The sequence below is a fragment of the Macaca thibetana genome, chromosome 3 (genome assembly GCF_024542745.1).
Source record: "Macaca thibetana thibetana isolate TM-01 chromosome 3, ASM2454274v1, whole genome shotgun sequence".
Taxonomy (NCBI): domain Eukaryota; kingdom Metazoa; phylum Chordata; class Mammalia; order Primates; family Cercopithecidae; genus Macaca; species Macaca thibetana.
In genome coordinates, this window is record NC_065580.1 from 107,666,348 (window position 1) to 107,691,302 (window position 24,955).

At 43.1% G+C, this 24,955-nt stretch overlaps 1 protein-coding gene across 8 annotated transcripts in view; it reads right to left on the reverse strand.

The window, feature by feature from the left end:
• ELMO1 (engulfment and cell motility 1) overlaps positions 1 to 24,955 on the reverse strand; it is a 578,919-nt gene that overhangs the window by 471,384 nt on the left and 82,580 nt on the right. For 5 of the 8 annotated variants that reach the window (XM_050783309.1, XM_050783305.1, XM_050783301.1 and 2 more), the window contains exon 2: positions 64 to 214. In XM_050783309.1, the coding sequence (XP_050639266.1) occupies positions 64 to 141 (78 nt within the window). In that variant the 5' untranslated portion in view covers positions 142 to 214. Of the gene's footprint in view, positions 1 to 63; positions 215 to 500; positions 1,438 to 10,122; positions 14,162 to 24,955 lie in introns of those variants that run through there. The other 3 variants (XM_050783304.1, XM_050783307.1, XM_050783303.1) reach the window with 3 other exon arrangements.

Here is a 24,955-nt window from a genome sequence, read left to right on the forward strand (position 1 = left end):
TATGAAAATTCCCATATAGAAAGGAAACTGAAAATAAACACCCAAGGCTGTCACGTTACTAACCTGATCAATTTCCATGAGTTTGGGGTAGGCGCCCGGCCATTCTATGGCCACCTTGACGATGTCCGCGGGTGGCGGCATTGTAAGCCCCCAAAATGTTCAAAGCCAGTGGGACTGGGGATCCTACAGTGTAAACGGCCACACGTGTCTATACCTAATGAGGAATGACAGAAAAAGAAAGAGAAGTCACTCAGTGCCGATGCAGGGTGAATTTTGCTTCATCACTTCCTGTTTTCATGGTGGTTTGGTATGAAAAACGGCTCCCCTTGGTGTCTGGGTGCTGGAGGTGAGGGGCACAGCCAACGGTAAGACGGGCTCCTGAGGAAAGAAGAAAGATGGGGGTACCCGTGCCAACGCCCTTGAGTCAAAGCCGCCAGGAGACGCTGCCCTGTGGGGCACGGCTTGTGTGAATCTTCAGTGGAAAGAAAGCTATTCCTTACCACTGAGTTCTGTTCCAAATGGTGCCCAGGGTCTGAATGAGCCAGGCTCACTCTCTGTCCAGACGTGCATGTAAATGTCTGGCGCTCAACAGTCTCCGGAAGGACAGATTGCCCAGGAAGTCATGGTCAGGAAGCAGTGTTTCTTTAAAGTGTTTTCTGCGTGTCACAAATAGATCTCCGCACTATAGCAACCAGGATATCATGAAGGAGAAACACCCTGAGAGCTCACACACATGCACACTCATACTCCCCACCCAAGGTCAGTTCCCACAATGCACCTTCGGTGGGGGGGGCGGGGCAGAAAAATGTACAGCTGTGGATTGGATGGCATTCAGAACAGACTCTGAATTCTCACTTGAATGAATCGTGCTTCTTACACAAAGGAGGCAACCATTATCCTCTGCGGCCTCTTCCCAGGCTAGCCCATTTCTTTTTTTTTTTTTTTTTTTTTTGAAACAGAGTCTGATTCTGTTGCCCAGTGGCACAATTTTGGCCCACTGCAAAATTCAAGCAATTCTCCTGCCTCAGCCTCCCGAGTAGCTAAGATAACAGGGGCCCACCACCATGCCTGGCTAATTTTTGTATGTTTAGTAGAGACAGGGTTTCGCCATGTTGGCCAGGTTGGTCTTGAACTCTAGGTGATCTGCCCACCTCGGCCTCCCAAAGTGCTGGGATTACAGGTGTGAGCCACCTGGCCTGGCCCCATTTCTTTTTAAAATTAGTTTGTTAACAATCATGTGATACAAACTTGTGTGTTTGTGTGTACAAAGATGTACATTGTAGAGTCTCTTCTCCCAATGTCACCCGCCGGCCCAATATCTGCTTTCACTCCTTATCCTTCCAGTTATCCAAGTGATTAGGTATCCCTCCAGAATTTCTTCAAGTATAGAAGGCAAATACAAAAATACATTATTGCATTTCCACTTTCTTTATATAAAAGGCAGCTTTTTTTTTTTTTTTTTTTTTTTTTGAGACAGTCTCCCTCTGTTGCCCAGGCTGGAGTACAGGGACATGATCTTGACTCAAGACAACCTCCAGCTCCCAGATTCAAGTGATTCTCCCGTCTCAGTCTCCCAAGTAGCTGGGATTATAGGCGCACACCACCACACATGGCTGATTTTTGTATTTTTAGTAGAGACAGCATTTCACCATGTTGGTCAGGCTGATCTCAAACTACTGACCTCAGGTGATCCGCCCTCCTCAGCCTCCCAAAGTGCTGAGATTGCAGGTGTGAGCCATCGTGCCTGGCCAAAAGGGAGCATTCTTTTTGTTTCTTTCAGTATATTTTCTAAATCCTTCTATGTTAGTACAAAGAGAGCATCCTGATTCTTTTTACAGTTACATAGTAGTTCATTGTGCGGATGTGTCCTATTTGATGAACCAGTCCCCTGCTGTGGACCACTGGGTGATTTCTTAAGTTTACTTATCATAAACCAAACTATGATCCATAAACTTATGTCTAACTAATTTTGCACATATGCAGGTACATCCTTACAATAGATTCACAGAAGTAAAACTGCTGGGTCAAAGCACAGATGCAGTTAATATTGATAGCTATTTCCAAATTTCTCTCCACTGGACTTGTATGATGTGGCCTATTTATACCCAGCCTCACTAACAGAATGAATTTTTGCAAACCTGACAGGTTGAAAAATAAAATCTTAATCTATTTTTAAATTCTACTTCTCTTATTGTGAGGTTGAACATAAAGAGGAAAAGACACACCCTCCCTTTTTGTGAACAGTCCAAACCTTTGCCCCTTTTCTATCAGGTTCTCTTGTCTTTTTTGAGAAATTGGTATCTGTAATGAAGATCTTAAACATGTGCATTTGGTCCTTTATCAGACCAGAGTAAGCCTTGTCAGTTACTATCCCAGATCTCAGCAGTAGCTGCACGTTACTGAGACAACAGAGATAGCAGAGTTAATGGAATTCTCACCACCACCAGCAGTTATATAAATAACTAACTTCAGTGCAGCTGACAAGTAAAGGAAATGAACCAAAACAAAACCGCTACTCCTTTGACCAAAGACGATTAGGGAAGCCTGCTGAGAAGCTAATCAGTGGTAACCAGCAAGAGCAAATCTACAAAGCACTGGTTTAGTCACTCATTCAACAACTAATTATTGAGCCTCTGCTCAGTGCCAGGTCTATTCCCCGTGCTGGGGATACAGAGCAGCAAATCTGGGAGTTAGCAACAAAGGATATGAAGAAGATCAAGCAGGGAAGGAAACTGAAGCCTGTGCCTCTACCAGTGTGGGAGGGGCAGGAATACAATTTTAAACAGGAAAATCAGGGAAAGTTTCACCGAGAAGGCAGCATCTGAATAAAGACATCTGAGGCCAGATGTGGTGATTCACGCCTGTAATCTCAGCACTTTGAGAGACTGAGGCGGGTGGATCACTTGTGGTCAGGAGTTCAAGACCAGCCTGGCCAACATGGTGAAACCTCATCTCTACTAAAAAATACAAAAATTATCCAGGCGTGGTGGTGCTTGTAATCCCAGCTACTCAGGAGACTGTGGCAAGAGAATCATTTGAACCCGGAAGGCAGAGGTTGCAGGGGGGCGAGATCGCACCACTGCACACGAGCTCGGGCAACAGACCGAGACTCTGTCTCAAAAAAAAAAAGGACATCAGAGAGGTGAGGATGGGAGACCTGTGGACATCTGGAGAAATCAGTTTCTAGGCCAAAACAACAGCAAGAGCAAAGGCCCCAAGGGAGGAGCATGCCCTGTTATGTTCCTGAAACAGGGTACTTGCTGAAGTGAAGGGCAAGAATAGGAAGAGAATGTGTTCAGAGAACGGTGGGGTTATCCTTGGTAGGTTCAGTTTTCCATACTCCTGACCCCCTGGACAACTTCCACCACACCTCTTGGTTTGTGACTTCTAAAGAAGGAAGCTGTGTGTCCCTGCACGCCTATTCAGAGTGTAAATCAGCACAGCTTTCTAGAGGGCCTTTGGCAAACTATACGAAAAGCCTTAAAATTTTGCATCCCCTTTGAGTAATTTCAATTTTCTAGAATGTTATCCTCAAGAAATAATTATTAACCACAGCAATGCCAATTTCTGTTTTGTCTGTAATTCTCGAAACTTGAAAACAATTGAATATTCAACAATAGGGACTTGTTAAGTAATTATAGTGTCTGCTATGTGCAAATGCAAGCAAACAATCTGTACTCCCAACTTCCTCTCCATAGTCTGTATGCTCTTTGAATACTTGAGAGCTCTAAAAACAATGCATTATATCTGTGCTACATTACTTCAATTCGAGATCCAAGTTCAATTACATACCCTAGAATAAGAATTAAGAAAGCAGGCTCTAATGTGCAGAGAGACTCTGTGAATTTTAGGTAACACTATTCAAAAGAAAGCATACACCATCTTGGGGGTTAAGACAGTAAATAATAAAAATAAGAATGCATTTTAAGCACCTTGCCCCCACCTGTACATAAAATCATCTAGAATTACAGCAAAAGAGGTCAGCTAACCTTTTAGGAATCAAAGGCCACGCTTGTATTTCTACCCTTTTAACTAGTATTTATTTCTCAAAGACCGTTCAGGAAAAACCTGTTGAACAGGTGAGAATACAATAACATTGGCTGCAGTGGAGAGTCAGAGGGGAGCTGTACACAAAGCAACCATTGAGAAAGCAAAGGAGCAAGGAGGCTTCCCCTTGGGAATTCACTTAACCAAGCCCAATTAGACCTCACCAGTTTTCCCCAACATTAACAAACCACAAGGGAAAGGAAGGGGGACACAGCAAGGCTACTCTGGGGTACAGCCAGGTGCACAATTGCAAAATGGATGATCTAGTTCACATTTTATCATCAGAAGTGCAGACCTTATCCTCTTAAATTTATATCTTCACTAGGAAACAGCACCTAAGGCTTCTATATATAATCAGTGTTACTTCTGATGAAATTTAGGGAAGAAAGCTTCTAGCCTGGGCTTTCTCATTCCTGGCACAATTAGCAGCTGGGGCCATACTTCCTTGCTGTAGGAGCTGCCCTGAGCATTGCAAGATGGCTGGCAGCATCCCTGGCCTCTGCCCTCTAGAGGTCAACAGGCCCTTCCCCTCAGTCTCAACAAATGTTCACGTGTTGTAGAAGGGACCCAGTGGGAGGTAACTAAATTACAGGGGAAGTTTCCCCCATACTGTTCTTATGGTAGTGAATAAGTCTCACGAGATCTAATGGTTTTATAAGGCGAACACCCTCTCGCTTGGTTCTCATTCTCTCTTGTCTGCTACCATGTAAGAGCCTTCTGCCATGGTTGTGACGCCCCTTCATCCACATGAAACTGTGAGTCCATTAAACCCCTTTCTTTATAATTACCCAGTCTCTGGTATGTCTTTATTAGCAGGATGCAAACAGACTAATACAGGTGGCAAGCTAGCAAATCCTCTAGGCGGATTACCGACAATCAGGGCAACACACCCCATCCTTGAAATGGACACAAGGCACACGGTCTCATTGGGCTCTCCAGGAAAGATCAACACACAAGCCCAACTCTTCATGAGACATAACTGAGAAGGAAATCCATTCGAAAATCTTCAGCCAACAAAGTGAGCATCCTGGTGTCCTATGGTTCCCCCAGCACAACTCTGGGGTTACCGGACTCCCTTTGTCAACTTCTGCCCACTACATCTGGAGTACTCTAAGGGCAAGGTCCACATCGCATTCACAGTTACAGATTCAGGGCCGCAGTAGGCAGGCATTTTAATACATGGGTGTTGTATGAATGCATCCCCTCCTCAATGAACATCTCATTAGAGCTACCAGCAGTACAACTGAGCCTAGTGTTGTCAAAATTACCAAAGTAGATAACCTAGTATTACTTAAATTGCCCAGTAAAATACAAGTTACAAGAAGTTGTATAGACAGCCAGGTATAATAATGCTTATACAAACTAAAATTTAAGAACCATTAAAGGGAGAAACAAAAGGGAAGTCTAGGCAGGTGGCTAGACATTCTAATCATTATGCCTTCCAAAGTCACTATCAAATCCCAGGAGGTGGGTAAAGAATGGGCGGAGAATGCTATACTGTTCCTGCTTGCCTGCTGGCTTGACTTTATTCCATTCCAAATATATGGGAATTGTTTCATGTTTAATACTAAGATTCTATCACCTCGATATGCACTTTAAATGGCATGTTTATAGTTGAGTGAATTAAATAAGAAAGAGGAATCACTTCTTCTTCTAGAGTTAGGTACTGAAGTCTGCATAGCAGTTAACATCTGACTCTATCACCCATGAACAAGCCCACTCTTCTACTAAATGTCTCCCTAGCTTTGGGTTGCATTTTGAAGACAACGGAGAGAAATCGCGTTGATTCCCACCTAGAAGCTCATCTCTCTACACATTGTTCTATGCCCGAAGTTCAACGCACCTCTTGCTGTAGTCTCTTAAAGATGTTACATGTCTACAGGTTTTTCCATACAGCATAATTAATTCTTTGGGTTCCACAAAGCTCCCAAATATCTGATCACTTTTGTTTTTTCTGAGTTTCCCATTTGGTTTTAGTTTTGGGTGCCTGCAATGGCTGTGAACCCTTTAATGCTCTTTCTAGTCTTTCTGTTGCACAGTGAACCCTACTGAGAAAAAAATTAAGCCTGTAAGGCCATTCCTGCAGAAGCTGTGTGTTGGGGAAACGAACACACTTGCCCTGGTGAACTGTGTGTCCCCTCCCCCACTGCACTCACAAGCCCAACAGATGGGCCAGTGGAGGCCAGGGCAGATCAATGGGTGATAAACACCAAACAGCTGGAGAAACGATCTGCTTCCACTCCTCAGCCCCTTCCTTCCTCCCCAGGAAAGCTGTCCTCTGCCCGCTAACAGTCATTATCCACTGATGATGGATAATGGGTTTATAATGATGATGGGGATAGTGGGAAGGGAGCTGTTCATCTCATATTTTTAATGTTGAGTTGTCTCTGATAGAAAAAGACATAAACCACATTTTCCTCTTGCATTACGTTAGTCAGAAAGGGAAAGGGCTTCAGGAGGCGCATCCACTGAAAGCAGCCTTCCCTCTTGGCCCTGCTGTCTTCCTAGAGCCCTCTAGTCTTCACTTTTTTTTTTTTTTTTTTTTTGAGACAAAGTCTCACTCTATCGCCCAGGCTGGAGTGCAGTGGCGCAATCTCAGCTCACTGCAACCTCCACCCCCCGGGTTCAAGCAATTCTCCTGCCTCAGCCTCCCGAGTAGTTGAGATTACAAGCAGGCACCACCCTGCCTGGCTAATTTTTGTATTTTTAGTAGAGATGGGGTTTCACCGTGTTGGCCAGGCTGGTCTCGAACTCCTGACCTCAGGTGATCTGCCTGCCTTGGCCTTCCAAAGTACTGGGATCACAGGCATGAGCCACCGCACCCAGCCTAGTCTTCACTTTTGACAACACTGCCCTGCATGGTACACTGAACCTCAGCAGGGGCCACTGAAACAGGCTTTGGGTAAAAGTTTTGCTCTTCTCTTCTTTGTGCTACCATCCTTCTTATGCCAGACAGACTGAAATTCTCAATACCTTTGGTGTCTAGGTCAAAGAATACATGAAGCCAATGGTGCTGTCAGCTGACATTCAGGATGTTACGAGTGTCCAGGTTTGCTGAAGCCAGTCTTTGTTTCCCATGGGAGCAGCAGTGGTAGGCACGTGTCCCCCAACCTGCCCTACACTGGAGGATCTGGATGGATGGGTACATGGTGCGGGTGTCATTTCAGGTTCCTGTATCAGGGACCTGATGGCCATTCTGAAAACAGCCCAGGGCCAAAGAGGAAGTTTGCAGCTTCAGAAATGAGGGAACACGGTGTGTTCAGAACAGAACATACAAGCACTCAGCAGAGAGAGAATAAACAGAAAATGGAATCGCGTGTGGAGGCTCAATATTTCATTTTCTGTATACGCTGTTGACAAAAGCCATGTATGCTAATCTTAGCAACAATTCAGCCCATTCACTTGACAGGTGGGGAAATGTGCTATTAGCTACGGTTGGCTTGCAATATAATGGAAACTTGCAGAGAAAAATCTATGCTTTCCCAGTGTCTGGCATTGACATCATGAAGGCTAGGGGACAGCTGCCAGAAAGAGTGGCGGGCAGAAGCCCAGAGCAGGCATGTGGCTGGGCACTGTAGACACACACTTTACTCACTCTTCTTCACAGCCCTGACTGACAGGTGTTATTTGCAGTAAATTAATGAAGATACTAAATATTAGCTAGTTTAAAGGACTTCCTTCAAATCCTTAAACCCTCTCAGGGCGATAGACACCTCTTTAGTATGAGAACGGTTAAAGGTGAATTGTGTCCCCCCTCAAAATTTGTATGTTCAAATCCTAACCCCCAGTACCTCAGAATGTGGCTGTATTTGGAGACAGGACCCTGAAAGTAGTAAGGTAAAATTAGGTCTTCAGGTCAGGCCCTAACACAGTGTGTTTGTCTGTTATCCTTATAAGAGGAGGAAATTTGAACACAGAAGGTACAGAGGGAAGACCATCTGAGGACACAGGGAGAAGACAGCCATCTGTAAGCCAAGGAGAAAGCCCTCAGAAGGAACCAACACTGATAACACCTTGATCTCTGACTTCCAGCTTCCACAACAGTGAGAAAACCCTTTTCTGTTAGTTAAGCGCCCCCGACTGTGGTACTTTTTAATGGCAGCCCTAGCAATCTAATAAACCACCAAAGACAGAATGCGTCAAAGAAGAGCCTGATGATTTGATACAAAGAAGCTTAAAAACTTCTGAATTCCAAAAACCTTCATAAAAATTGAGACAGTGCTCGCTTCAGCAGCATATATACTAAAACTGGAACAACAGAGAGGATTAGTGTGACCCCTGTGTAATTTTTATATATTGAAGTATGTATTTTAAAAATTTAAAGACGAATAACAATCTGAAAAAAAATTTACAATTTTTATAAATACCCTTAATAAGGATCTCATAAATTTATTTGTTAGCTGGGCACAGTCGCTCGCGCCTGTAATCCTAGCACTTGTGGGGACGAGGCGGGGGGATCACTCGAGGCCAGGAGTTCTTGCTCTGCTGGGGATGAAGCTGAAGCTGCAGCCATGCTCTATGGGGAAAGTCATCCGCAACAGGAAAGAATGAGGCAAGGAGAAGCTAAGACAAGTCAAGAGGAAAACATTCAAAAGGGAACAAGGACAGGATGCCTAGCTATGTTCAGTTTCTGTCGAGTTTTCCTTCACTTTTCCTTCAGTTCTCTGAACTACCCTAATAACCTTCCTAGATAGACAAACTAATGAATTCCTCATTATACTCAGTAAGCTTGAGTTCAGTTTCTGTCACTTACAATTGAAAAACTCCTAATACATCAACCTAACCATATCTCTTTACTGCCCTGAGTGCCGAACTTGTCATTAAATGACTGGAAGGCAAAAGAGACTGAAGTTACACACTCTAACCTTGCAATCAAGAGGAAATGATCTTTTGCTCCCCAATTCTAAAGCTTCATATAGCTGTAAGTCCACATCTGTGACCTAGCGCTCAGCACCTAGGCTCTGCCTTTCCTCTGGGGCACTGCTACCAGAAGTCACACATGGACTGCACTAGTTTTACTCTGGCATTTCCCACACAGCACCGCTTCTCTGAGTTATTTATAAATGCAATGCAAAAAGAGGATTCTTGGAAAACACTGAATGGAATAATATCTAATAACTAGTTCATGTACTATATACTTTTCAAGACAATTTTATGAATTAGGTACCATTACCAGCCTGTTTCACAGACAAGCAAACCAAGATGTAAAGACATTAGGTATCTTGCCCAAAGTCGCACATCCACATATGGAACCCAGCCAGAATGTAATCTACATGTCTGATTTCATAAGCTCATGTTTGTAACAACTATGCCATTTTCTTTTAATACAGATGAAGTCTCACTATGTTACCGGGTCTTGAACTCCTGAACTTAAGCGATACTTCTTGCTGCAGCCTCCCAAAGTACTGGGATTGCAGGCATAAGCTGGGCTCTATGCCATTCTTTTGAAATAGTTTCCTTTACTGCAGGACTTCTCAGGGACTTTAATGTAACACGTGTTCTGTGAAATGTCCATATGCAATCTACAATATTTCCCAAATGTATCTGTCCAGGAAACTTTTTTTTTAATAAAATATCTTGTGGCACAGGTTTCTCATAGGCCATACTTGGAGACCATTTGCCTCCTCGGCTGCGCAGAAAAAAAGAGAATCGCTGAATAGACTTAGCCAGGAATGTAATGGAAAGTGGCAGAGAAAACTTTCCGTTAGTCCCGTATTGAATTATCATCACCTGCATCTATGGGCTTGTCTCCAGGAAAGTAGCCCAATTCTTTTGAGTAACTCTTTCCAACTCACAGAGAACAGTAAAAATTCTATTAACTGCAGCTTCTACCGTGCAAAGCAACAGAATGATAAATAGTAAAAGAAACAGAATACTTGCATTTGTAATCGTTTGAACATCTCATTTCCTGCTTTAAATCTGTAGATGGTGACTTGGGACCTCTAGGATATAAACCTTTCACAGCCTGCATCCAGGTACCACCGGTGCATCTTCCCCCACCCAACGAGTCCCTGCTCCCCAAACCCCACGCACTTGCAATGGCTTTGTAAGTCAGACATGGAAAACTGGTTCTACCTTAAGACTGTCAATGATCAATTTGCGGAGGCTGCTGGTGGCCCTGCGTGAAGAAGGAACCCCCAGCCTAAATCAGGATAATCCTCCAGCTAGCTATGGTCTGGGTGAAGGACTAGAGAACTTGAGACAAATGTTTGCAGTATCTCTTCTCAATTCATAAATGGCTTGCCATTTCCTGAGCCTGCCAAGGTCCTCTGTGTCCAGAATTGGTGGGTTCTTGGTCTCGCTGACTTCAAAAATGAAGCCGCACACCCTCGCGGTTAGTGTTATAGTTCTTAAAGATGGTATTTCCAGAGTTTGTTCCTTCAGCTGTTCAGATGTGTCTGGAGTTTCTTCCTACTGGTGGGTTCGCGGTCTCGCTGGCTTCGGGAGTGAAGCTGCAGACCTTTGCCGTGACTGTTACAGCTCTTAAAGGTGGCACGTCTGGAGTCCCTCTTTCCTCCCGTGGTATCGGTGGCTTCAGGAGTGAAGCTGCAGACCTTCACCGTGAGTATCACAGCCTATAAAAGCAGTGCGAACCCAAACAGCCAGCAGCGGCAAGATTTACTGTGATGAGCAAAAGACCCACACCTCTACACAGCCAAATGCGACCCCAGTTGCAGCTGCTAATGCAGCGTGGCCTGCTTTTATTCCCTTATCTGGCCCCACCCACATCCTGCTGATTGGTCCATTTTACAGAGAGCTGATTGGTCCATTTTACAGAGAACTGATTGGTCCGTTTTACAGAGAGCTGACTGGTCCGTTTTGACAGTGCTGATTGGTGCATTTACAATCCTTTAGCTAGACAGAAAAGTTCTCCAAGTCCCCACTCGACCCAGAAGCCCAGCCAGCTTCACCTCTCGTTTTCACCCTGTCTTTGTTCATAATGTTCTCTCTACCTCCAATGTCCTTTCCTTCCCTTGGGTCTGCTTCAAAAATTCCCACCTAGATTTCAATGCCTATCTCACGCGCCAGCTCCTATTAAAGATTTCCCTTACCTCACAGCCTCCTGTGCTGGAAGTAACTGCCCTGAATCTGTCTTCTTAGGTGCTTACAATGACCTACCAGAGCACTTTTCCACACCTTATCTTATTTGTTTATATGAGTTCCCTGAGGGTAGGCCTCATATCTTATTCATCTTTGTTGCTCCAGACCTGATCAGACAGCATGGTAAAGAGCAGCTCGATATTTTTCAGACAAGTGAATTAATAAATGAACCACTCTTTCCTTAAAACCAAATTCAGAGATTAAAATTACAAATGTGAAGGATTACTCAAGCCAGTGATGCATTTTTAAAATCCAGAATTCCTTGCACAGAAAACCTTCCGGCATTTCTTCAAGCAGCAGCTATTCATTTGTTCCCACTGGACAGAAATAGAAAGGGAGCTGCTGAGAAGTGAGAGCAGGGTCTATTCCAGATTCCTTTTCCTCCTGGAAAAAATCTTTCAAAAACAGGATGAGACCTGAGCTGAGCCACTAGCTCTCTTTCCTTCACTCCAAGCTCTCTTGCACTTTGGGAATCAGCATTTCAACTGGAAAGTTCATCATTTTGCAAACTAATGCACACACTTCCTCCCTTGTTCTGGTTTTCTGGATATTTGCTTTTCAAATTCCTTTTCAGCTGTTGTAATGCCAGTGGCTGCTCCCTTCCTCCCAGCAAGCCCTGTCACTCGGTGATGTGTGCAGACAGTCCCCAGTGAGGAGGCAAGGCTCGAGCTCAGTTCCCTATCGCAGAACCCAGACTAGAGGCCACAGGAAGTGCTGGAGCATTTCCACCATCCTGTGAGCCAAACATTCAAAGTTTCCAAACCTGCTGATCAAAAAACAATATGTGAAACTTCTTTCTCCAGCACTCTCTCCAGCAACAGCAGAGCTCTAACTGCTACCCCTAAGAAATTTGATTGCATCACATTATCAGTGAAGGCCCCTGCAGAACTCTGGGCTGTGCCTCCACTGGGTTTCACCTGACAACCCTCATACACAGAATTAGTCATTCTGATGCATAATGCAATACCACATGGCTGCCTCACACGGAATACCATTAGGCTCGGCCTTTTTCTCCCGGCCTGGGGTCCTTATTCCCAGAAGAGCACAGACTTGTATGAGGTCTCTGGGGTCAGTTGTTGGCCTGGATGTTAATCCTGGTTCACTCACATTGAAAACGCTGTGACTCGGGCCGGGCACGGTGGCTCACACCTATAATCCCAGCACTTTGGGAGGCTGAGGTGGGCAGATGACCTGAGGTCGGGAGTTTGAGACCAGCCTGACCAACATGGAGAAACCCCGTCTCTACTAAAAATACAAAATTAGCCGGGCGTAGTGGCACATGCCTGTAATCCCAGCTACTCGGGAGGATGAGGCAGGAGAATCGCTTGAACCTGGGAGGCAGAGCTTGCGGTAAGCTGAGATCATGCCATTGCACTCCAGCCTGGGCAACAAGAGCTAAACTCTGTCTCAAAAAAAAACAAAATAGAAAACGCTGTGACTCTGGACAAGTTACACAACATGCTGAGCCTCTCAGTATCCTCATCTGTGAAACTGGAATGACAGTGGTACTTTTCTCATGGGATTATTATGAAGATAAATTATCTATAAAGCAATTAGAGTAGTGCCTGACCTGGTATTATTATTTGCCAGACATGGGGTAGCTGGATACATAAAACTGAGGAAACACATCTGTAGTCCAGTCTCGTGAAACACACACAAGCCACACTGCATGAGAATTCCTTTTGCTGTAAACATCATAACCGAATTGGACAAACAGCTACGGTACTAGAAAGGAAATAATAACTTCACCTTAAGTTCAGGGAGTTTTTTAGATTTGAAGTTTTGAGGGCATACAGAAGATTCCAGGTGAATGATTGTGTTGACAGAAATCGGAGAGGGGAAAGTTAGGGTAAGATTCTGGAAGGATTGACCTACATTGCAAAGGCAGGAAGTCACAGAGAATTGCCTGAGCAGATGCCCTGATGGAAAATAAGAGAACTATTTTCTCTCCTGACCACAGGTCTAGTCCTCTAGGAAAGTTCTCTGAGTACACGAAGGTGACCGGGAGTCAACTTGTCCTAAATCCTTTCTCCCCAAGGAGAACCGGATGTCATCTTGAGTTATGAGGCAGCTGAGTGCTTTAAGAGGGCCTACAGGCGAGCCTCTGTACAGAGGGGGATCTGCTCCACTATTACCGCACAACTTCCCCAACTGTATGTTCTTCCAGCCTTGCAGAGTGACATCTATCCTTTTCTGTCTAATCCTCCCAGCAAATATTCAGAGGGTAGTGTTGGGGCTTAGAAAACAATCAATACCCCAAAGTATGGAGCTTTGACATGCTGAGTACTCTGAACTAAAGAAGACTGGAAGGTGCTAGAACCAAGGTCTCTCTGACCTCTACTGCTCTCCTTTCTCCCATCTCTCTTTCACCGCTGAAGCAACTCATAAAAAACAAAATTCCGTGGTGTCTATGTGCCACATTTTCTTAATCCAGTCTATCATTGATAGGCATTTGGGTTGGTTCCAAGTCTTTTTTATTGTGAACAGTGCTGCAATAAACATACACGTGCATGTGTCTTTATAGTAGATTGATTTATAATCCTTTGGGTATATACCCAGTAATGGGATCGCTGGGTCAAATGGTATTTCTGGCTCCAGATCCTTGATGAATCACCACACTGTCTTCCACAGTGGTTGAACTAATTTACACTCCCACCAACAGTGTAAAAGTGTTCCTATTTCTCCAAAGGATGAGTTCATGTTGTTTGCAGGGACATGGATGAAGCTGGAAACCATTATTCTCAGCAAACTAACGCAGGAACAGAAAACCAAACACCGCATGTTCTCACTCATAAGTCGGAGTTGAACAATGAGAACACATGGACACAGGGAGGGGAATATCACACACCAGGGCCTGTGTGATAGGGGAGTGATGGCATTAGGATAAATACCTAACATAGATGAAGGGTTGATGGGAACAGCATACCACCATGGCATGTGTATACCTATGTAACAAACCTGCACATTCTGCACATGTATCCCAGAACTTAAGGTACAATTAAAAAAAAAAAAGAAGAAAAGAAAAGAAAAATGATCAAGGGATAGGAAGACAAATTCACAAAATTCCTTTAAGCATTAACTTATGTTAATGAAAGAATAATAAATACAAAGAAAAAATTCCTCTTCCACAAGGTAGGTCATAGAAACTAGAACCTCTCTCCCCCAAAGTAAACCATGAAACCTATGAAGGTCACTCTCTTCCTTCTCCCCCAAGACCCTTTTTCCAGAGGGATCCTGCCCTATATCCAGGAGGAAGAAATGCTACACAGAGAGGCCAATAAGAATCTGAACCAACAGCCCTTGCTGAGGTTCCTCCTCAGTCATATTGCCATTACGTCACACCCTTTGTCCAATCATAGTTCTACATGGCTGTCCATTCTATATCAAGCCTAAGCATAAGAATAGTTATGAGGCTTTGGGTCTCTGTTTCTGGGGCTTTGGGTCTTCATTTCTGGGGCTTTTGGTCTTCGTTTCTGAAGGCTCTCATGTCATATAAAACTTTGATTAAATAAATGTGTTATGCTTTTCACTTGCTAACCTGTCTTTGGTTTCAGGAGTGTCAACAGTGGCCCATATGATGGTTGAACACAGGCATCACACTATCACACACTGATAGTAGGCATGATTCACCTGGGGCCTAATGAGCTTTGCTGGCGAGACCTCAGCCCAGCTGCTCCCCAGAAGCTGTGGTTTTAGTGGAGACTAAGACACAGTGATTACTCAGCTTCATTCCAAAGGTTGTCTTATCATGGCTCTAAACAGCAGAACCTCAAATGTTTCTCAGGAAAGATGCAGTTAAAAAACAAATTTCCCCCATTTTCAGGGTGGTAGATATTTTACCTCTCTAGTTATTAGCCACAACGCTACCCTCACTAGTAAGACAAACAAACCTATAGATTTTTTTCCTTCTCATCTCTTTCACCTTAGGAGGCTCTGCCAAAACTCCCTGGATTTTATGATACAAATCTCTTCCTTCTAGTTTTTATCTGAGCTCCCTCACAAGTTTGTTGCAGTTCGATTTAAGATAAAACAGTCAGGGCACATGCTGTCAGCATGGCCATACGGCCACACTGTGAGAGCTTTTCACACAAACATCAAGATGACAGTGGAGCCAGTGGGCCATGCTTAAGAACAAGAAGGCTTGTTCCTGCTCAAATGCATAGAGAAGTAAGCTCTGAGGTGGTAAATGGCAGTCCATGGTGCATATTTGGGGGGAAAGTGGTATGTGGTTCTATTCTGAAAGCCAGTATTATTGATTACATCCTAGTGTTGCTGATCTGCTCACTGGTATCCCAAGGATAACATTCTGAATGAATTGTTTTTTTCATGCTCATTTTCCCTTCAAGTTAGCCTGGGCAGAGAGCTTCCCCACAGCCTGTCTGCACTCCCTGGGAAATGATCAGATTAAAAGCTGGTAAGAGGAAAATAGAGAAACTTCCAACCCTGTGTTGGTAGTTTGCTAATTTCATAGTTCTGAAAATTTACTTTGATTTCTCCTCTAGCCTCTATTAACAGGATGCTGATAATTTCAAATGCTTTGTATCTGCATTCAGTTCTAGCAAACTTGGAACTCAACTTGCTAATATCCACTTTGACAAGGACTCTATTGTTCCATAACCAAACTAATGACAATAAAAACAAGTACACAAACACCAACACACAAACCCCTAGCTAGACTGATGAAGGCAATTGTGAAAAAAATTAGAGAAGGCCATCTTGCATCTTATCATTTTACTATTACAATATACTTTGCCTTGCCCAGAAAAATACCAGATATTATAAACCCATGTGGAACACTTGAGTTCTGCTGACAAGTCTGGTAATGGGTATAGAGTCTGGGGCCCAATTATCTGAGGTGTGAATTTGATGAGTAAGTTTAAAGAAAACCAGATTCCACTGGACACCTAAGAATCTTACTTTTCTCGACCTTTCAAATCAAGGTCAACTCATACAAACTTTATAGAGGAAAGATGGGGGAAAAAAAGAGAACAGGCTATGGAGGCAGACAGACCTGGATTGGAATGTAAAAGCAGGTAATGTGTTAAGCCCGGCCACAAGCTGACCGGATTTGCATTTTACCTTTGCCTGCATGAAGAACACACTGGCATGGGGCAAGGATGACAGGGGTAGGTTGGTAAGAAAGTGACTGATGGCAGTGACTTGGGCTGGGGTGGTCGTGGAGACAGAAAAGGTGATGGATTTATAAGCTATTTAAAAAATCAAAACAATTGATAATAGACAAACAGGGAGAAGCTGGAGTCATTGATGACCCAGGATTATGACTTCTGTAACAGAATAGGTGGTGATGTCATTTCTGAGATAGGACTACTCCAAAGAGAAGATGGACTCTTGGCCAATTTGTTGACCAGTAACAAGGCAATGGGTGTAGAGACTCATCTGGAGGAACCAGTGGTAAAGTCCAAGCCGTCAGTGCCAAATACAACCTTCCTACTCACTTCTTCCTTGCAGGACTATCTGCTTTACTGCAGATCACATATAAAAATGCACAGTCATTTTCTCCTAATAAGCAGGAAGGCAGCAGAGTACAGCAGTTAACAGCCACTGATTGGACTCTGACTGTCTGTATTCTACTCCTAGTTTCACTACCTCCTAGCCTTGTGGCTTTGGGAAAATTCTTCTCTGTGCCTCAGTTTACTCAACTGTAAAATGGAGAAAATCATAGCACCTATGTCAATAGTTTCTTAGAATGAGTACTAAAATAACTGTAATAGCCAACACACCTAGGTAACTTACCCTGTGCCAGGTACCCTATTAAACAGTTAATATAAATTAACACATTCAGCCCTCACAACAGCCCTGTCACAAAGACGCTCTCATAATCCCCACCCTAAACATGGGTAGATGGAGTCACTGAGGAAACCGGTCACTCATTTGGCTAGTCAGCAATCTAGCCCATCCGCAGTGTTCTGAACCGTTACCCTAAACGTCCTTGGACCTTAACAGGCACAATGCTTAGAGCAGGGCCTGGCACCGAGTAAGAGCCAGCCAACATTATCCCTGACTCTGAAAGTCACATCCCGGCTGGTTCACAAGGAAGACAAAGGCTTTATGCACTTTTCCGTTAGTGATCATGGTCACACCTTTCCACCTTGTACTTGTGTAATACTGACTGCGACACAGTGAACTTGCTTCTGACTTTGACTCTGTGGACAGGAATCAGTTATGGCCTGAGATTTTCAGGCTCCACAAAGACTCCATTCTTGATGCTGTGATAGAAGCTGCAATTTGACACTACCTCTGAGAGTCAGCTCTGCAGGAAAAATACCCCCTGGCTCGGATCATAATTTCCGGTCTGGTAAAACGGGGATCTCTTCGTGACCTACAAGCTTTTACCTTTTCACTTCATGAATGGATAAACTTTGTGTGAGTTGAATACACTCCCCCTCCCCTTAGAGAAAGAACAGAGAGATTCTTTTATAAGCAGATAACGTGATTTTATTTCCACTAACAAGGAATAATCTTAATTGACATCTTGCTCTGTCAGAGTACAGCCTCAGAACAAGTACTCAAAACTGAAAGAATCACTTTTTGGTAACAGACCCCAGCATTTAATGAGCTTATTGTGGCAAAGAACCTACATAGCAAATCAATTCACTCAGGTACAAGAGAGTTCAGTGGGAAGTTACACGGCTTAAAGTGAAAGTTTATGAAACTTAACTGAGATTTAAAAAAAAAAAAAAAAGGTTGACATTTCAAACATCTACATAAAGTTTTTCTAGGTAAAAATTAGTTCAGTCACACACTTAAAAGACAAAACTCTAGGGGTCCAACAGATACATAACTTTTTGGAGAAAGATCTAGAATCTGCCTGTGGGTTGGCCTTGGTACACCCAGGAGGAGATGAAGTGGCTGCCTATTCAGAGGTGGGATTAAATTAGGCTCCTCACATTTCAAAGATTTCAACCCAGTACTCAGCCCAACTGAGTAGTAAGGTCTGTGTGGTTTTCAGTAACTGCAATGTGTAAAGAGAAATTGTGCTCTGCCCCCTTATCAGTAAGTCTAACACTGAATTAACTGCCATCCACAAAGGTGGCGTCTACATCGTTCTCAGGAAAATGTTATAAAAACGTTAAGATTAAAGAATAGAAAATAGTTTAATAATTTATGGCAAAACTATGAGATAGAATAAGAGTCATTTTTTTAAAATGACATTAAAATACAAGTGACACTGGACAATATTCACAACATATTTTCAATGACTCATTTACATCCATTGACATTTGAATATTAATAAGTATTTACTTCAGCACACACTCATGATGATGATAAAAACTTAGAACGACTAGAATTCTTATACATTGCTGATAAATAGTAAGACTTTGAAAAACGGTTTGGTCCATTTTTAATAATATTAAATACACATTTATCATATGACACAGCAATTCTACTCTTAGGGATTTACCTAAGAGAAATGAAAACAAAGATAGGTGTATGAATGTTCATAACAACTTTATTCATAAAAGCCAAAAGCTCAAAACAACTCAAATGTCCATCAATCGATGAAAAAACAAAACGTCATCCATATAATGGAAGACTACTCAGCAATAAAAAAGAATAAATTCCTGATACACATAACAATAGAAGTAAATCCGGAGTGAATTATGCTGAGTCAGATACTGGCACACTCTAGTTTATGGGCCAAATCCAGCCCTCTCAAAGTTTTATTGGAACAAAGCTACACCCATTCAGTACACATTTCATACTACCAACAGCAGAGCTGAGTAGGTAGATCCTACAAAGACCATACCACCTGTAAGCCTAAAATATTTACTATCTGAATCTTTATAGAAAATGTTTACCAATCTCTATGCTAAATAAAAGAAGTCAGTTATAAAAGACCACATACTGTATGATTCCATTTCTAGAAAATTCTAGAAAAGGCAAAATTATATTGATAGAAAGCATATCATCTGGGCACAGTGGTTCATGCCTGTAATTCCAGCACTTTGGGAGGCCAAGGCCGGCGGATGGCTTGAACTCAGGAGTTCAAAACCAGCCTGGGCAACATGGAGAAACCCTGTCTTTATAAAAAATACAAAAAAAATTAGCCAGGCATGGTAGCACACACCTGTAAGTCCCACCTACTTGGGAGGCTGAGGTGGGAGGACCTCTTGAGCCCAGGAGTTGGAGGTTGCAGTGAGCAGAGGTTGCACCACCACACTCCAGCCTGGGAGACAGAGATCCAGTCACACACACAAAAAGAAAGCCTATCAGTGGTTGCCAGGGGTGAGGTGGGAGCAGAGTCTGCAAGGGGGCACAAGGGAACTTTTTAGGGTGATGAAACTGGTCTATTTCTCTTACACAAGGTAGCATGAAGAAAATAAAAAATAAAATAAAGCTTTAAAATGGTCTGTTTTTTGACTGTGTTGTGATGGTTACATGACTACATACATTGGTCAAAATCACTAAATGAAAATTGATTTTATTGTACCTCAATAAAAATGTATACGATATATATATATATAATTTCTCCATGACATCCTTGTGCCAGGTATTGCCAGGTACTACCTCCTGCCAGGTATGCTTCCAGGTATTGGGCATAAGACATTGAAAACAAAACACAAAGTTTCTGCTCAGATGGTACAGTTATAATATGATGGGGCCTCCCACTGTGCCCCAGTGGACATCTGGCATGGGTAAAGCCTGTGATAAGCCACTAGGACTTTTAAGATTGCTTGGATCCACGGCAGAGTTTAGCCTAGACTAACTAATACAGGGCTCATTTTTGAGTCCTTGTCTTTCTTCAGACATTGTCTCTAGGTAGTCTCATCCAATACCACAGATACATTTTAAACGTATATCCTGAACCCAAGCCAACCAACCTACCTACCTTCCTTCCATCCTTCCTTCCTTCCTTCCTTCCTTCCTTCCTGCCTGCCTGCCTGCCTGCCTGCCTGCCTGCCTGCCTGCCTGCCTTCCTCCTCCCTCTCTCCCTCCCGCAAATAGCCAACTGCCTACTTGACATAGCTACTTGGGTATCTCACGAGCATCTCAAATTTAACATATCAAAAACTGAACTCTTTCCTCCAGAAGCTATTTTTCCTTCAGATTCCTCACATTAGAAAATGGCTTTGTGGTACACCTTTACACCAGATTTCCTGCTTCCCCACTTCTGAGCACTCTAGGGAACTGCACTTCTAGCCCTCTGGCAGGATAAGGTCACAGCCATATACATGACTCTTGTGGCTAAAGACATGTGAGTGGAAGTGACAGAGGCACTGGAGAGCCAGGTTCTCTCTTCCCTTGCCACAGTGAATTTGGTAGAACCTGAACTGATATGGAGGCAGACTAGACCACTGAGTTTGAGGACAGCTGCTCTGGAGGGTCACTTGGACTTAAATAGCAGATTTTGCAAGACTGCAAACTCTGTTGCCGTGGCCTGAAATGTTGAAGCCGCTGTTGCCACAGCATGAACTAGCCTCCTCTGAGGACTTCAGGGCCCTCTGACAACTTCAGGTGCTTGTGCCAGACCAAGGAGTCCTTCTTCACACTCCTTCTCCCTCCCCTCCATGTCCAGTCTACCACCAACTCAACCCTCACAAACATTCCCTAGGCCAAACTAACATTTCCCACCTGGGCTCTTGCAAGAGCCCTTAGATCTATTCTCCACATAGCCTCCAAAGTCGAAATCACAAAGACTTTCAAACACCTCCTCTGTTTAAATCCCTTCAATGGCTCCCCACTGCTCTCAAGCTCAAATCCAAAGTCTTTAACATGGCCCACAAAGGCCTGTGTGATCTAACCAGGGCCCATCTGTCCTGACCTCATCCTGGGCATCCATCCATCTCTCTCTCCCTCACCCCATTCCTCTCTCCTATCCCCATCCCACGTCAGTGGCTCCAGCCCTCTCTCAGTTGCCCAAACATGCCAAGCTCCTACCATGAAAGGTAGTCTCTCTTCCTCTCCATTTTTCCTTTCTACCCCCAGCTACTTGAAATCACTCTAAAGCACACCTACCTTCTTTCACTTCTCCCCTTTCATTTTTTGCTAGAAGGGGGAAAATAAATCTTGAATGTGCTTGTCTTTGAGTCAGAAGACAAGAGGATGAGCTATGAAGTTAAATTCTCAGAAATCACGTGACCATAAGATCTAAACATTGGTAGGAGTTGAAAGAGAAGGAAGACACCTCCAGGGCTTCAGAATCAGGGGACAGAAATTAAACCAAGTAACCAGAAAAACCGAAGAAGTCAGGGAAGGGTTCAGTAGAAAATCACACCCTAGGCCTAGAAGGACTCTAACCCCCCACAGCCACCACCACCCACTCTCACCCATGCTTCTTCATTTGACTAATGCAAATCCCTCTGGAATCCCTCTCTCCATTCAATTCTAACTAACACTCTACCAGGTCCTTAGGCCTCTCTGATATAAAGGAGTCCTCTCCCCACAGAAGTCAGACAATACCCCCCCACCATACCCCATCCCTGGGTCAATATAGGGGCAAAGGCTGACATGCTCTCAGCAGGCCAAACTTCAATCCTCCATCAGGGTTTCCGTCAGAACCAAAGACTACAAGCAGTTTTCATCTATGCCTTTATTAATATAAAATGAGACTCCAGAGAGACACAGGGGACCCTCTCATGGTTGAGTGTATTCTGCCAAATATGTATTCTGCCAAATATGATGTTAAATCTACGACTAAAATTGTTCCCAGTTTCAGACAACAAGCAACAATATTGAAACATATTTATTCTTAAACTAGAGATCTCCTAAAGAGAGATTCACACTTGATCATTTTTGCTTTCACCTAAATACCTAAATGTTTATCCAATGGGAGAAAGAGACTTCTTCACTTGTTTTCAAAACCTTTAACACATGGGAAAATGAGTTGTAGGTTCTAGAAGGCATACTTTAATGCTTTAATTCTGGCTTAATTTTTTTTTTCAGAATATTTACCTTCTGTAATTAAGATAGGGAAAAATTCAACTCAAAACCAAATTTCTTCTTCTCATTTCACCATCTTAAAATTTGGCAAATTTTGCTTGAGAAGGAGAGCGAACTCGAGTGCTTTTGTGGACACATCCTGTTTTTCAGGCGCCAGACAGCTAAGGATATTGGCTTTTCTATCACCATTGATAGAAAGATAACACAAAAAGCGAATCCTATTGAAGGTGGGTCAGAAGCATCTTCTTAACAAAGCTCAGAATGTTGTCATAAACTCTTTGTGTCAAGGCACTTGGAAGCTGTTAACGATTCCTGGATGATGTCCAAAATGCCATTATATTTGACAGTCGTGAATGACTGTCATAACTTGAAAGGTTAGAAATGTGAGTGGGCTTTTTAGCTTTTATCAAACAGAAACTTCCTCATCCCGACACATTTCCATCCGAGCCTGCCGAGAATGGGAACACAACGGCAGTTTTCCTGTCCGTTCCCACCAAATGGAAAACACAGCCGTCCCCTCTTACGGAAATAACTTCTAACACCAGGCCACCTTTCCACTTTGTGTTTTAAATTCTATGATGTGATCCTAAATTCTTGCAGTAATCAAAGGCTGTGAAACTTCAGAGTGAAGGGTCTTTCAAAAGGACACCGGAAAATAAAAGAGGTTGTTTTGCTGAGCACTGATCAATTCCCCAGCCGGCTGCAGGGGATCCTACTGAAGGATGGCCAAGATAAGAGTGGACCCAGGAGCTTCCGAGCTCCACAGAGTCAACTCTGTACCCAAGCTCCCTCTGGTTGGTGTGGACCAACACCAAAGTCACTGCAGGACAGAACGGGCAGCAGAACACCTGCTCAACAGTGGACCTGAGGAAGCTCTCCAGCTGGAAAAAGCAGAAAAGAAGTCTTCTTCTACCCAGCATGGGCGAAGCACCAGCTCTCAAATACCAACTACTCATCTCAGTCATTCTTTCTTATGACCAAAACTTTGATTTCAGCCATCATAGAAGCTCAAACCCAGGGTGAAAACAACACAGGAAAAAATGTGGCTTCTGAGGTAAAGTGGGGAGTTGAAGAACTAACCAATGCATTAATCAATGCAGACAATCTGAAAATTCTTCTTTCCTGAATAGTAGGTTCCTTTCTCTCAGTCACTTAAACAATTTTTCCAACTCACTACTTACTTTTTCAAGGCAGAGACATAGTAAAATATTACCATAAGCGGCATTCTCCCTCCTGTATTGTTGTAGTATCAAATGTGTGCAGTGTTTTTAAGCTTCACAGGTATGAAAATGTAAAATGGCTAATATGAATTGTAGAACCTACTAGAGAGTACAGCCACTACATTGATAAGAAAATATCTGATAGATGAATGCCCAAGATAAGATTTCACTGACATTCACCACTTACAGGGACCTTTTCACCAACGAGGTTCCCAAGTTTATTAAAATGACCTAGAAGTTATTTCTAAATTCTAAGTTGTTTCTAAAATCACATCATATTCAAAGGGGCTAAAAGATGAGAAAGAAAATTCAGAAAGAATGCCCTGATTTTTACTCCTTGATTTCTATAGCATGTATTCTTCTACAAGACAAAGGAAGAAACTATTGCCATATCCTTTCGGTGGTCTCAAAAGAATATCCAGCATTTTGTTTTCTTCAGAGTTAAATTACATTACATACAATAAAAATAAAAATTATTATTAATAATCATTTTATATCAGACTGTAGCATTAACTATTTCTCATATATTAAGAAAACAAACCACCCTTTCAACATCTAAATCACTTGATCACACATAGGGTCTTTGTGAGGAAGGTCAGCAAATACTGCTCTATAATCTCATTTTATCAACAGGGGATTGAAGCAAAGAAGTTAAGATCCAGTTCAAAATGAGATCCATTCCAATCTCCCAACACCTAGAGTTTAGAACAGGAGCACAAGCAAGACAAAGTTCTAGAGTCACACATGAATCATTTACACTTGGTTAAGTTAGATGTTTCTACCTGGAGAAGGAAGTCAGACTGAGAATCTCCCGTCCTCACACAATGAGGCTCTACCACAGAGGAAACTCAATGCTGGCTTATTCCTCTGTAATCTCCCCCTGGTAGCATCACCTCCCCACGTGGTGCAGTGAGCCAGGCCAACTTCAGCAATAGCATTCTCCAAACTCCTCTAAGGGAGAAAGAGAGATTCTGTATTCATTTCAAGAACATTAACAAGAAGCTTCTTCCCATCAATCACTGAGTTTGGAGATTCTGAGACAAGAGTGAAGACCAGGATGCATTGTTATTCCCAGAAATCAGATAACAGACTGATGAATTCTTTGAGAAAGTAAACAAAAATATTACGTGCCTCTAAAATATACTTACATAGTTTCATCATATCAATAAAAGCAAAATCTCTCTAATGAGGATCTTGCAAGTCCAGCATTTCCTGGCCTCTGTCTCTTTCTCTGTCCCCTACCAGTTTCTCCTGACTTGTTCTCTTGTGACCACACCTGACTCCTTCAAGTTCCCCAGACTCACCACACTGTCATTCATCTGCTGTTCCTGAACTTCCCGCAGCTGACTTGCTCACTGTATTTGGGGCTCAGACCAAAGGTCATCTCCTCAGGGAAGCCTTTCCTAGGTAACCTAATGCCAGTAAAATGGGCACACACACATTCCCAGTCATCCCTCCCTCTCTTTCTCTCTCCCACTCACTCCTTCACTCACCGCATCACTACCTTGCAATGCTACACACTGGCCTATGTGTTTATTGTCCTGATTCCACTCTGGAGAGTCAACTCTATGAGGGCAGGGATATTTTCTTCATCATTTTACCTGTGGTCACATAGTATGCTATCAATGAATATCTGGCGAGTGAATAAGTGAATGAAGGAAGAAAAGGATCAGATTGGAAGGATA